Source organism: Sinocyclocheilus anshuiensis, unplaced genomic scaffold, assembly GCF_001515605.1.
Source record: "Sinocyclocheilus anshuiensis isolate Anshui unplaced genomic scaffold, SAMN03320099.WGS_v1.1 scaffold385, whole genome shotgun sequence".
Taxonomy (NCBI): Eukaryota; Metazoa; Chordata; class Actinopteri; order Cypriniformes; family Cyprinidae; genus Sinocyclocheilus; species Sinocyclocheilus anshuiensis.
This window is the reverse complement of record NW_015539876.1, coordinates 101,239-114,579: the sequence shown is the minus strand read 5'-3', so window position 1 is coordinate 114,579 and position 13,341 is coordinate 101,239. Positions and strand designations below refer to the sequence as shown.

General features: G+C 35.1%; 1 protein-coding gene across 1 annotated transcript in view; it reads left to right on the top strand.

Annotated features, from left to right (window-relative positions):
* The window catches only part of LOC107685287 (probable phospholipid-transporting ATPase VA), a 64,160-nt gene that overhangs the window by 40,859 nt on the left and 9,960 nt on the right, over positions 1-13,341 (top strand). Inside the window, exons 10-14 of the mRNA XM_016481817.1 lie at positions 1,608-2,169; positions 6,654-6,757; positions 7,926-8,052; positions 8,502-8,686; positions 10,627-11,052. Coding sequence (XP_016337303.1) covers positions 1,608-2,169; positions 6,654-6,757; positions 7,926-8,052; positions 8,502-8,686; positions 10,627-11,052 — 1,404 coding nt within the window. The remainder of the gene's footprint in view (positions 1-1,607; positions 2,170-6,653; positions 6,758-7,925; positions 8,053-8,501; positions 8,687-10,626; positions 11,053-13,341) is intronic.

Sequence of the window (13,341 nt, the reverse complement as noted above, 5' to 3'; positions counted from 1 at the left end):
GCTGCTTTTGAAACCAGGTTGGTTGTTGTCCAGGAGTTTGTTCTGTGTGAGAAACATAGAAAGTTGGTTGAACACGTAGTAGACACTCGCTTGAGGTTAAATTAAGCAAGCAGAGTGTTGAAGTCAACAGCCTGGGGTTTTTCTAAGTGGCTGTTGAAGTCACAGAGTAGTACCAGAGGAGTACCATCCTCAGGGAAGTTTGAGAGTAACACATCCAACTCCTCCAAGAAGTTACCCAGTTGACTTGGGGGATGATAAACAACTACAAGGTGGATTTTAGCAGGGTGGGTAATAGTAATACAAATTAATTGTTGCCAGTTAGAGATGGTAATTAATTTCCATTAACCTGCAGTTTCTCTATCACAAGTTTTTGTTTTTTTTTTATTAATCATCTTTTTTCAGAGCGAGTCTTTGTGCATAAAGTTTGAGTGTTTTATAGGGTGAATGTGACATGAGACACACCATTATTTTGGCCGTCATCTGTTCATATTTATACACACATATACATATATACACATTTTTGGAGGTCTATACACATTTAAGCAGATGTTCTCAACCAGGAGATCCTAAATTAATTTAAATTTGTTAAACACAATGTTAATTAAATCTTTAAATACACACACGCACATACACAAATAAACACTTCAGCTTGACTTAAAATGTAAAAATGTATAACATGCATTAGGTAACAAAGTATCAAACCAAATAGCATATACAAACAAATTATTAGCTCTTAGAACTAATTTCACTTTTCTTAATCCATTTTGTCATTAGAGATACTATCATATTTTTATATTTTCTGCTTTCATGTTAATTTTAGTTAATAATTTTAGTAATTTTGGTTTTGTATTTGTGTGTTTTTGTTGTTTTTAAATATGTCTATATAGTTATATATGTCATTTTTATTTCAATTTTAGTTTTTTTTGTACATCAAGTTAAACTAAATGAAAATGAGAAACGTTGCCTTGGAAACTAGCTAAAATAAATGAAATAAGTTGTTTTGTATTTTATTTTAGTTAACATTTATTTTATTTCAAGTGTTTTTCCTTCAGTTCACTATAATTCTGGTTCACACAGGTGCCTTCGTATTTTCTTTTAGTAAAAAAAAAAAATAATAATAAGTTTAATTTATAGAGCTCTTTTCCAGAGCTCAAGCGCTTTACAAATCAAAACATGAACACAACAAAAACAGAAAAATACAAGAAACAATACAGTATACATATCAATCATCAATCAGAATCAAAGACATAGTTTGGAGTGAGAAATATACAATTATCTGACAAAGTCCATGCAGCAAAATAATTCATATAATATTAATCATAATTTATAATATTAATTGAATTATTTATTCAATTCATAATTAATAAAGTGCTATCATTTAAAATAAATGCCTCACTTTGATATTATATTTGAAGCAATTGAGTTCAGGCTGCAGTATGCTTAAGTATTCAAAAACTTCTTGGGGTCACTGTATGTGCGGTTTAAAGAATTCTTGCAATCTATTATGGAATGATTTACAAATGAACCTCCCAGTTGGCTGCGATATTAAATGCACACAAATATTTAAGGAGTTTTGTTTTGACAAATTTTTCTTGGTTCTTATCAAGGTGCGTCGCTACGAGTTGAAGTCTCCAGTGAAGACCATTGAGGACTTCATCAAGCGCTTCACTCCGAGCCGTCTGACCTCTGGCTCCAACAGCAGCAGCTCCTCCAGTCTGGCCACCAACCGCTCGTCCTCCCATAAAGTGGGCTGCAGCCTGTTGTCTTCCCCCTCGGCCGAGAGCACGCTCACCAAGCTGAACGAGGAGAAGCGTCCAGAGCATGACCTGCAGCATGCCTTCAGCCCCGTCCCACCCAACTTTGAAAAAACAAAAGCTTTGGCTCAAGATGAATGCGAGCTCCGATATGAGGCAGAGTCACCGGATGAGGCAGCGCTGGTTTATGCAGCCCGGGCCTATAAGTGTGCTCTTGTCGGTCGTTTACCGGATCAGGTGACCGTAGAGCTTCCACACTTGGGCAAGTTGGGCTTCGAGCTTCTGCACACACTGGGCTTTGATTCCACAAGAAAGAGGATGTCGGTGGTGGTAAAACACCCGCTAACCGAACAAATCACAGTCTACTCCAAGGGTGCTGATTCAGTCATCATGGATTTGATCAGACCAGCCACAGGTATGTCAACATTGATGAGCACTTTGTTCCCACACTTTATTTCTAGGGTTCAACATTTTGGCTGCTCCAATGCATTTAATAATAGGACAGTCCATTTCAGAAATACTGATGCATTGCATTGTATATTTAAAATATGAAGCTCAGATTTGAGAAAAAGTTAATATGCTCACAGTGACGCTGGTTTGGGTCCGGCTTGTGTCGTGTCCCGATCCCAATGCCCCTTTCTCTTCCTCTGTTTCATATACGTGTCTGTGTTTATGTATGTGTATATATGCATGTATTATCATTCAAAAGATTGTGCTTCATGGGTCGGTAAGATGCATTTATTTGATCAAAAATGTTGTGAAATATGATGTAAAAATATAATGAAATATTATCATTTAGAATAACGGTTTTCTTTTTTAATATATTTTAAAATCAATTTATTTCTGTGATGATGACAGCTGAATTTTCAACAGCCATTAAACTGGTCTTCAGTGTCACATGATCCTTCAGAAATCATTCTAATATTGTGATTTAGTGCGCAAGAAACATTTTTTTATTAATATCAGTGTTGAAGACGGTTGTGCAGCTTAATATTTTTGTGGCAACCATGATACTTTTCTTTTCATTTTAGGATTCTAAGATGAAAAGAATAACAATGTAAAAGCTTTTATTGTCACTTTTGGTCAATTTAATGCATTCTTCCTGAATAAAATTATACAGTATTTCTTTAAAAAGAAAAATAGTTTATAACCACCTTAAGTGATGCATTTTTTTTTTTATAAAATGTTCTTATTCAAAGTTTGAAGCTGCAGTTTTGACAGTCTTGTAGCTTCTAAAAGACACTTTCTAAGAATTCACCATCTATAATTTCAAACGTCTGTAACTTTTTTTAGAATTATTATTTTTATTTTCTAATGGTTCTCCTCTTTTATATTTGGAATTCAGAATAACAAACACCTGGCATCCTGTCAACCTTCCCCCTTATGAAATGAATCAATTATTCTGGGTTAGTTTATTTTGATGTTCAGTGTTGATTATGCTTTAGAATGCTTGTTGATCATACTAAAGTTTTAAAGAAGTCTGTGTTTTTGTTTTTTTCCATGCCCCAGTTAGATGGCACATGAGGCTTATTCCAGCAGAATTAATGAATAACGGCTCACAGCCAAATGGCCAAAAGACATCTGATTTCTTCAGGACATTGAATGGATACATTTTTTATATCTCCAAGAAATTGAAAGAGAGAGAGCCACCATCTACCAAGAGCAGAGAGTGAGACGGTGTGCTTTTTCAAGGAAATGTTTAGAATTTTTCATGTCTTTGGAGTGCTTAAAGTAGCCTCTGGATTTTGACTTACATTGTTGATCTATGCTGATAGACATAGTCAGCATAGTAAGGGCAATACGTCCCCTTCACTCAAACATCTTCTGGATGGCTTCCAGATTGTTCTCTGCTCTTGATGTAGCCAAGGGTTTTAGCGGTAATAAACTATCCTAATTGCATAGGTAGACTGGCTTGTTAGTATTCCAGGCATGAGAAAAGCTCCAGTAGCAATTTTCGCTAATACTGTGTACACAAATGACTGAAAAGAAGTACTACATGCACTGCCCTGTGCTTTATATCTAAATGTCAAGATGACAGCCAAGAAAGAGCTAAAACTATGGCTTAGAATAGTTCACAAGCGGTCTGTTTGCTCATCTTTTTGAAGGAAAGAGCAGAAGAAATCAGAACATGGGTTTTTTCAGTGTTCTTTTTCTTTTTTTTAACATTTGTTTCAGTGTAGTATATTACAATTAGAAAAGAGAATGATTTATCACTTGTTTTATGAAAAACAAAACACACATTTGTTGTAATGTATTTACATTAAGTCAGTATAGCAATTGAAAAAGTTTGAAAAGCAGGAATGTGAAGCTGATATTTTGGTATTTGAACAGTAATATTTGTCTAATTGTCACAGGCTACTGTTCTAAACAGACAAACCCCTGGTGTTGCCAGTACCCTTCCTTTGGATGGAGCTTTCTAGTTTTCTTGTCTGTTTCAAAGATTGGCTAATATTTTGCAGACCACAAAAAAGTATTAAATAACATTTAAAAAAAAAAGAGTATTTTTTGTCATGTTTTCCAGTTAAAATATCTAAATATACTCAAACCAAGATGAATTTACTTGAAGCAACACTGCATAAGATATTAAGTGTTTATACTTATAACAAGTGTCATTATGTTTATTTAAAAAAAAAAATAATAAAAATAACCCTAACCGCCGACGAACACATATTCAGGCCAGTCTATAAATTCAAGTCTTAATAAATTGCAGTGTTTCTTCTAAAGTGAATTTGTCTTTTTTCAAGGATATTCAGTTTTTTACATTTGAAAAAAAAAAAAAAAAAACTAAGACTAGTTAAAACCGATAGAATAGAAGTCTCCGATAGATAAAAGTCCCTGGCTTTTTTTCCCCCTAAAAAAGGATGTCACAATACAGAAAAAAGATCTGTTAATTTATTATCATTTATTAACATTATCATTTATTTTATTTTTTATTTTTTTACACAAAGTGTTATCAAGTAAGTATATCACACTAGTCTAATTGTTAACATGTTTAGGTGCTGCTATATATTTTAAAAAGTGTTTTGAAGTTTATAGTGGTGGAATATCTTGCCCCATAGAATTGCATTGAAAGTGCATTTAAGATTTGTACAATTGAGATTTTGATTATTTTTCCAGCTATTTGGATCAAAAGTATTTCTAGTGCCATTGCAAGTAGTTGGGAAGTTGTGACATTTCCTCTTTCTGCCATGTGTTTAGCTGGCAGTCTGGAAATATGTTTAGAGACCCCAGGCTTATTAAGTGTCCAGCCTATGCTGCAGTTAGTTAGCATAAAATTGCACACTTAGTCTGTGCCTCACTACAGGTTATGGACTGTTTCATGCACATAGATGCACATGCTTGGTATATATTCCTGTACTTCTGGACCACTGTTCTCCTCTGGGTGTGGACTTTCAATTAGCACAGCAGACCAACTGAAGGTACAAGGTGGGATGTTTGCCATGCTTGTCTAATAACACAATGCACAAAAAAAAACAGCCTACAGGTGCCAGCCTGAGCCGCACAGCTTTCGAGACTTTGACAAGTAAATTGTTGTAACATTGAAGTTATAACTTCATTGACATAAAGCTGTCCTGACTAGGCAACCACAAAGATTTGGAAACACAAACAGTACTTGTGTGTTTCCAGTCATTATGTAACGTGTTGAAATGAAGGACATAGACAAAAATGTTCCAAAGTGTGCTCCGTTACAAATCTTGGAACAGACACCATGTTTTTGCTAGGGGAATGGCAGTCATTTCCTTCTTTCAGTAATATGAAACTGGTGTGTAATTTTTATTTCTCTGAGTAGCCACCTCTCTGGTTAAATTCTCAGACTAAATTTGCTAGTTATTATATAATACATCAAAACGGCCATGTCTAGACCTTCTGTTGTTATTTGTTTTATGTTTTGTTTGGGTTTGGTTTGTTTTTTGTGTTTTGCTTTGTTTTTTGGTGTGTTTTTTTTTATTTTTGAGGGTGTTTGTTTTGTTTTGTTTTTATTTTATTTAGGCAAGCTTTACAGGTGAAGTAGTAGTTTGTTGTGTTTTTGTTTTTAATTTTAAAGGTGAAGACTTACTTTAGTTGTTTGTTTGTTTGCTTGCTTGCTTATCTTCTATGGCTCAGTCAAGCTTTCAACATTCTCTGCACATACTTTAACTTACTTTTGTACATGCTGAAATATTTCTTTTGTATATACTGAAATACTTCGGTTCATAGGTCGTCCCACACGGAATGAGCTGTGGACATGAATGATGCCACTCCATTTGTGTTGCTAGCAGTTTAAAAATTGCCCACTTCACCTTTTAAATACTGTTGCTTATATTATGAAAGACTTCAATACAATTTTCCTTTTCACTCTTTGAAGGATCATGTCAGGGCATGATATGGGGATTTAGTTTACCTATAGGTTTATTAAGAACATTTAATTCCTGATTCAATGCATCAGTCTCTGGAAAAACAGGTCCAGTCGTCCCACAGTTGCAGGGGTGGTGATGAATCATTCGGTGAATATATGAGGTTTGGCACTCTCGCCCCCTCGACTTGGCTGACGGTCGTCCATGTTGGGAAGTGATCATCCCAGTTTGTTCTGCTCTTCCTGCCAGGAAGCAATGCACTGAGCAATAAAACAGGAGCAATAAACCTCAAAATGCTCTGTAGCCAGCTTATCCAATCAACCTGTCAAAACACTCTGCCATCTTGATTAAATCTAATGGCCTTGTTGAGGAAGCCATTGGCAACATAGAGAACCAGCCGTGAAGAGGCTGAAGTGATTAGTTTAGCTGTCTACTTACAGTATGTGTTTTTCACACTGTGTGTGTACGTTTAACATTACTTTAGTAAATCCTACTCTAAATGTTAGAATATTTTGATGGATTGTCTAATTTTCTTTTTGTTTTTCTTTGTGTTTTTGTATTGCAGATGATTGCAAAGGAAAGCGACAAAGGAAAATCTTGTATAAAACGCAAAACTACTTAAATCTTTATGCTGCAGATGGTCTCAGAACACTCTGTATCGCCAAAAAGGTAACACTAACTCTCAGTAACAATTAGATATTTACATTTTTTTTAGGGGTGACAATTGAATAAGTACGTTTCGATGTATTAATAACAATTAATTATATACAAAACAAAAAATGTATGTGTGACTATATTAAATTTCAATAAATAGTAAATGGGCAACACATCCTGTGTGTTATAATATATAATATAATATAATATACACTTACAATTACCTTAATTTGGGTTTTATATACATATATATATATATATATCTCTCTTTAGTGTTGACAGCCCTAAATTTTATTTTGTCATTTACATTTTTGGTTAAACTTTACTGGATAAAAAAAAAAAAAGTGTTTGCATTGAAAATGTAAAGGTGTTTTTGTACCGATGGTTTACAAGTCTAGATTTTTTTCCCAGAGTGCTGTGTGACAGATCTCTCACGCTTTCTCACTCTCTGTCCACTTTCTCTCATCTCTCTTTCTCTGTCCATATCTCATGGATAGTAATATATGCTCTCACTCTCTTCTCTGACTTGTTAACTCGGTGTCTTGAGTTCCTTGTGGGAGTCTGGTTGCCAAATGATGTGAGATGTTGTTTTTGTTTTGTTTTTTCCCCTGATTATTCAGCAAACTTTCACATGCTCCCATGAACCTATTGAAGCAGATTTCAGCTGTCATTGACAATCAGATTTTTAACCAACAAAATGCATTACTTTTTTCCCCTTTTTCTCACTAAAGCCCAGCTATGATCTAACACTTCTTATATATTTTAATAAAAGTATGAATTCTAGCTTTTCTTTTTGGCATGTTTCATTACCACTGTTGCTAAATAGTCACCTTAACAGAAGGGAAGCCTTGAACAGCTTGCATACAGTTATTTTTCACACGGTTAAGTGTGAATTCATACATAAATGGAGCTGTTTAAAGTTTAACAAGCCTCTTTTTGTGTTAGTTTTATTTTCTCCACCTGTTTGTTTTTTAAGCCAGCAACCAGAATACCTTATTGCGTTCTTCTCTCTTTTTTTCTTTTTTCACACGTCTCTTTGAAGCTAGAAAAACTTTTTTAAACGGTACTACAGTGTGACAACCACTGCTTTATCAAAACCCATTTATTGCAAATAATATTTATTGAACTCCTTGAGCTGATGTTACACCTCTTTCAGTGATGTGATTGTATTTGTTTGGTCCAGGTTCTCAGTAAGGAAGAGTATGCAAGTTGGCTACAACGCCACCTGGAAGCTGAGACGGCCATACAGAGGAGGGAGGAGCTGCTATTTGAGTCTGCATTAAGACTAGAGACCAATCTCCAACTTCTGGGTAATAATAGTTCCTAAAGCACACTTAGTCCATTAAGTACTAAGTTACACCTGGCGTTAAAGCGATAGTTCACCCTCAAGTTGTTTCAAACCTGTATGAGTTTCTTTCTTCTGCTGAACACAAAAGAAGATACTTTGAAGTATGTAAGTAACCAAACAGTTGCTGGTCCCCATTGACTTTCATAGTATTTTTTTTTTCCATACTATGGACTTCAGTGGCTACCTGCAACTTTTTGGTTACCAACATTCTTCAAAATATCTTCTTTTGTGTTCAGCAGAAGAAAGTAAGTCATACAGGTTTGGAACAACTTGAAGGAGAGTAAATGATGACAGAATTTTCATTTTTGGGTGAAATATCCCTTTAATATTTTGGGATTCAAAACACAAGTGCTTAGTACCACACACAAGTGGGTACATGCATAAAATCTCTCTGTCTGTCTTTTTAAATAGGAGCAACAGGTATTGAGGACAGACTTCAGGATGGGGTTCCCGAGACCATTGCCTCTCTGAGGAAAGCGGGCCTTCAGATCTGGGTGCTGACAGGAGATAAACAAGAGACTGCCATCAACATTGCCTATGCCTGCAAACTGCTGGACCCAGAGGAGGAGATGATCACTCTTAATGCTGACTCACAGGTACACCCAGCATGCACTGCTGCAGTCTCTCCTCATGGGCTCCACTCTTTCTCCTCACTTCCTTCTCCCTCTGAATGCTGACTGAGTGAGGCTCGGCCTATGTCTAATGACTGTTTTGATAAACAATTGATCTGTTGATTACTTCTGCAGTTAATCATTTAATCAGATTCCTCATCTCCAAACAATATGAAGCTGAAGGCTACACTATCACTAAACTGAATTTGAGAACCTATTCATTTAAATTTGAAATGTTTGAAAGAATTTATTTGCTGAAATGTCTCCGAATTCCCAACACTACTTGTGTTTTACATATGTCTTATTAAAAAAATAACTATTATTCTCAGGCTGCCCACTCCAGCTGACAACTTGCCTACAACTACAGAGTTTGGAAAATGTTTAATATCAGTTCTCACAAGAGGTTGAAAGCCTTTTTATAATTCTATTATATCTTTGGAGTAGATTCTGTTTGATCTTGTTTATTTATTCTCTGATTAGATTTTTTTGTTCTTGTTTTGCATTTTGCTACCAGGAATGACAGAAATGTCTGAAGGTATTGCCCATGATTTGTAGGCCTGATTGTTCCAGTTGAAAACACAAACTGTAGTTCCATTTCTCCCACTATTGTACCTTTTTTTTTTTTTTTCCCCTCACTCATCTACCATATGAGTTTTTTTCCACTATGAGCTTTTTAGTCTCCCAAGGGCTGATTACTTATTTTTTATATGATTATATTATATTTAATAGGTATTATTATTATATTTATTATTAATTGATCTCAACACTTTTCCTTTGTTATTTGTTTGTCAAATATCTACTATGTGAAAGCAGCTAAGCACAGGCACGTAATAAAATATATACTTTTTTTTAATTGTTGATTGATTTTCAAGTTCTAATTAAGTAAATATTGATATCAATTAATATTAATAAATTGTAATTATAGAATATCTCAGCATTTATTGTAAATAAAAATAAAAAATATTTTTTTGTTTTTAGATTTGTGCCCTTGTAATCTTTAATCATAACTTTAAATAAAGTGATATCACATATGTTGCCTTCATATCAGCCAACCTGCTCTCTAAGATAACAGCATCAGCCATCAAATAGTCCTTATCAGGCCAGCACAAATGAAAATATTTAATAAGGTAATTTATTTAGACCTAAAGGGCCAAAAGTGTTTATAGTTGAAAAAACACCCATATACCAAACTATTTGCGTATTCCCCTGCATGACATTGTGCACTATTAGACTGTAGGTGTTTCCCCATAGAACAGCTGGACTGGCTTGAATGAGCTCTCATGTTTCATTTTGTCTCCTTGGAGAACACGTGAAGCATCCACATGAGTTTTGTTTTGAAAAACCACACTGGCAAAGAGCTATCATACAGGAATGTCTTAATCACTGACTCGCTGTATTAGTCAGAACTTTTTCCTTGCTTAAAGGGATAGTTCACCCAACAATAAAACTTGTCATTTACTCACCCTCATGTCATTACAAAGCTGTATGACTTTATTTCTTCTGTGGAACAAAAGAAGATATTTTGAAGAATGTTGGGAACCAAGCGGTTTGGATTACTATTGAACAAAAAAGAAGATATTTTGAGTCTCAGTGATTTTTATGTTTCACTGAAGAAAGCAAGTCAGAGGTTTGGAATCACATGAAGGTGACTAAATTATAACAAAATTGTTTTTGTTGTTTGTTGTTATTGTATTTTTGGGTGGAGTATTCCTTGTATAAAAGTGATTTGGTACAGTAAATTTGTTATATAATTTATACCATAATTGTGATCTGTTTTGTTGCATTTCTGAGCTGAGTCAACCTTTTTTTTTGGTAAATTTCTCTGTTTGTCAGATGTTGTCTAACCCTCATGAGATCTTTGTGTCCTTTTACGACCGTCCTGATGGTTTTTTTTTTGTTTTTTTTTTACATGTGAACTCTTATAGGAGGCCTGTGCTGTATTGCTCGAGAACAGTCTGCACTACATCCAGGCCAAGTTCCTTTGCAACCCTCAACCAGATCCTCAAGCAGCTAGAGACTATGCTGGCATCCACTTCTCTTCTCCGGTGGGTTCCTCGGCCTCCTCTGGCCACTCCAGCCCCTTCCTGGTGCACCGGCTAGGGCTGGTGATCGACGGCCGGACCTTGGCCTACGCACTGGACAAGAGTTTGGAGGACAAGTTCCTTGCTGTGGCTCGAAGTTGCAGGTCCGTTCTATGCTGTCGCTCGACGCCCTTGCAGAAGAGCATGGTGGTCAAGTTAGTGCGTAACAAGCTCAAGGTCATGACGTTGGCAATAGGTAAGTGGTGGATTTGTTTGGTTGTTTTTTATGATTTATCTCTTACAGTGTTTGTTGCAAATGCTTATTCTCAAGTGGGTTTTTAACAGTTTAGTTTAGTTGAATTTGTTGCATGAAAAAAGTTTTTAAAGCCCAATTTGCAAGCCAATCCCCTAGTGGCCATAAACATCACACAACTGCAAGACAATGCACACAAATGAACTTCACTGTGTTCCACGGTACTAATGCAGGTTACTCTGTTTGAAAGAATAGCTCGTTCAATATTGAAGATGGCATCATTTACTCACCCTCACGTTGTTCCAAGCCCAGAAAAGTTTTTGCTTAAAATCTTCAAATATGCCCGAGTTGTCCTTGACTGGTAGCAATGGTTTTTAAAACGATTCACAAAACTCATCTGAATGATTCCTTTCTGAATCTAGCACTGGAGTTCAGCTGAATGGGAAGATTATCAGTGCATAATAATGTACATAAAGTCGATTGGACCACTTTTATGAAACATTTGCATAGGGCTGGGCGATATAGCTAAAAAATATATCAACGATACATGTTTCATATCGTTCGGTATCGATCATTATTGACATTTTTTATAACCTTTTTTAAAACAGAGCAATAGAAAAAAAAAATTTGATGTAACCACTGTATTTTTCATTTGCCCACTTTATTAAGACAAACAACAAATATATATATATATATATATATATACATATATATATAATTTTTTAAGTCAAACACAAAATAACATTTGAACATATCTCCTTTCTTATGTTTTATATGCAGATTAAACAAGTCTTAAGGAAACTTTTGACTTGTTTCCCGAGGCGAATAACACAGCAGCGGCGCGTCTCTTGGGCTAGACTAACAAAACATTAAAATGCAACGTCACTTACATCATCACCGCATCTCGCGCACTACTGATGACGATCCCTGACGCATTCCTAACATACGATTGTGCTATTTTTGCATTCAAATGCAAATGTTTATTTTAAGTTAGACTAATATTAATTTTTTTGAAATTGGTACCGAGAACCGTGGATTTTCACTGGTATCGGTACCGAATACTGAAATTTTGGTACCGTGACAACACTAGTAGCCACACTTTACTCCCTGACTTAAGTGTAGAGTACAAGAGGAATGAACATTGTAAAGCAGGATTGCAGAGTTAATGCACCACATTTCTGGATATATATAATTCATGTTTTATGAAGATGTTTTGGCCAAGATACAGAGACAGCCTGTACTCAGACAGTTAATAAATGGTACCTTACACCAGTGGTTCTCAGCTGGTGGTTCATGACCCAATTATGAGTTGCAGTCTCTTCTGATAGGGTCAGCAACAGGGAAAACAACTCTAAATACAAATAATTAAATTCTGTTAACAGTATTTTTGAGTATACTGTAGTTACATATTTTTGTTTTGTTCTACAGCATAAATTACACTATTTGAACATTAATATGAACTTATAAGCCACTGTTTTTTTTCTTTGTTCATATTATTTTTTTATTATTATTATTATAAATAACTGCCACAATAATGTGATTATATGTGCTTGACAAATCAGAGCTGTAGAGCCATGATATGATGGCTAAATACCAGGGCTGGGTAAAAAATATCGATATCTCGATATTAATCGATTCTCATTTTTACGGAACAATATCGATTCTTAAATCCCAAGAATCGATTAGTCTAGCCTGTTTTCAGTTAATGGACGGAACATTGAAGGGCACTTCCCATCCAATATATCGCAATAAACATTGTGCTTTGGTACTTTTAATATGAAACAAAGTCTCAGATTTCAAATTCTGTCCATTGTATTGCAGTATTCAAACAATAAATGCCATTTTGGCGCTGTTTAATGTGGAGTGACAGATCGCTGTAGCGCCTCAGTTCAACAGACGCTGCAGCGCAAGGCGCACATGAACTGATCATCTCCTCCACATTAATGCCAGTTTCAGCACAAAATAAACATGACTAAACATCCGAAGTTAGGTTAAAATAAAGAGTACAGCTTTACAATCCGTATCCTGTCTCATGTAATCACTCAATCAGTGTTTCCTCAGTGCAAAGATGTCAATATAACGGCTTGTAAACAAACAATGTCACGTAACGTCACATTTACCTCAGAAAAACATATTTGGTGACCATAAACTCGATAGTCAGCCAGAAAAATAAACTGTAGAGAGGGGCATTTTGCTAAATATGTGCACCATATAACATTCATTATAAATTTGACTGTTTTTCAATGTTTAATTTATGTTTGAATAAATCCATCAAGTTTTTATGACAGCCACCATTATGTTTATATTTAAAAAAACAAAACAAATTGAAGTAGAAATATTATGTAATTGTAACTTTATTTTAAAAA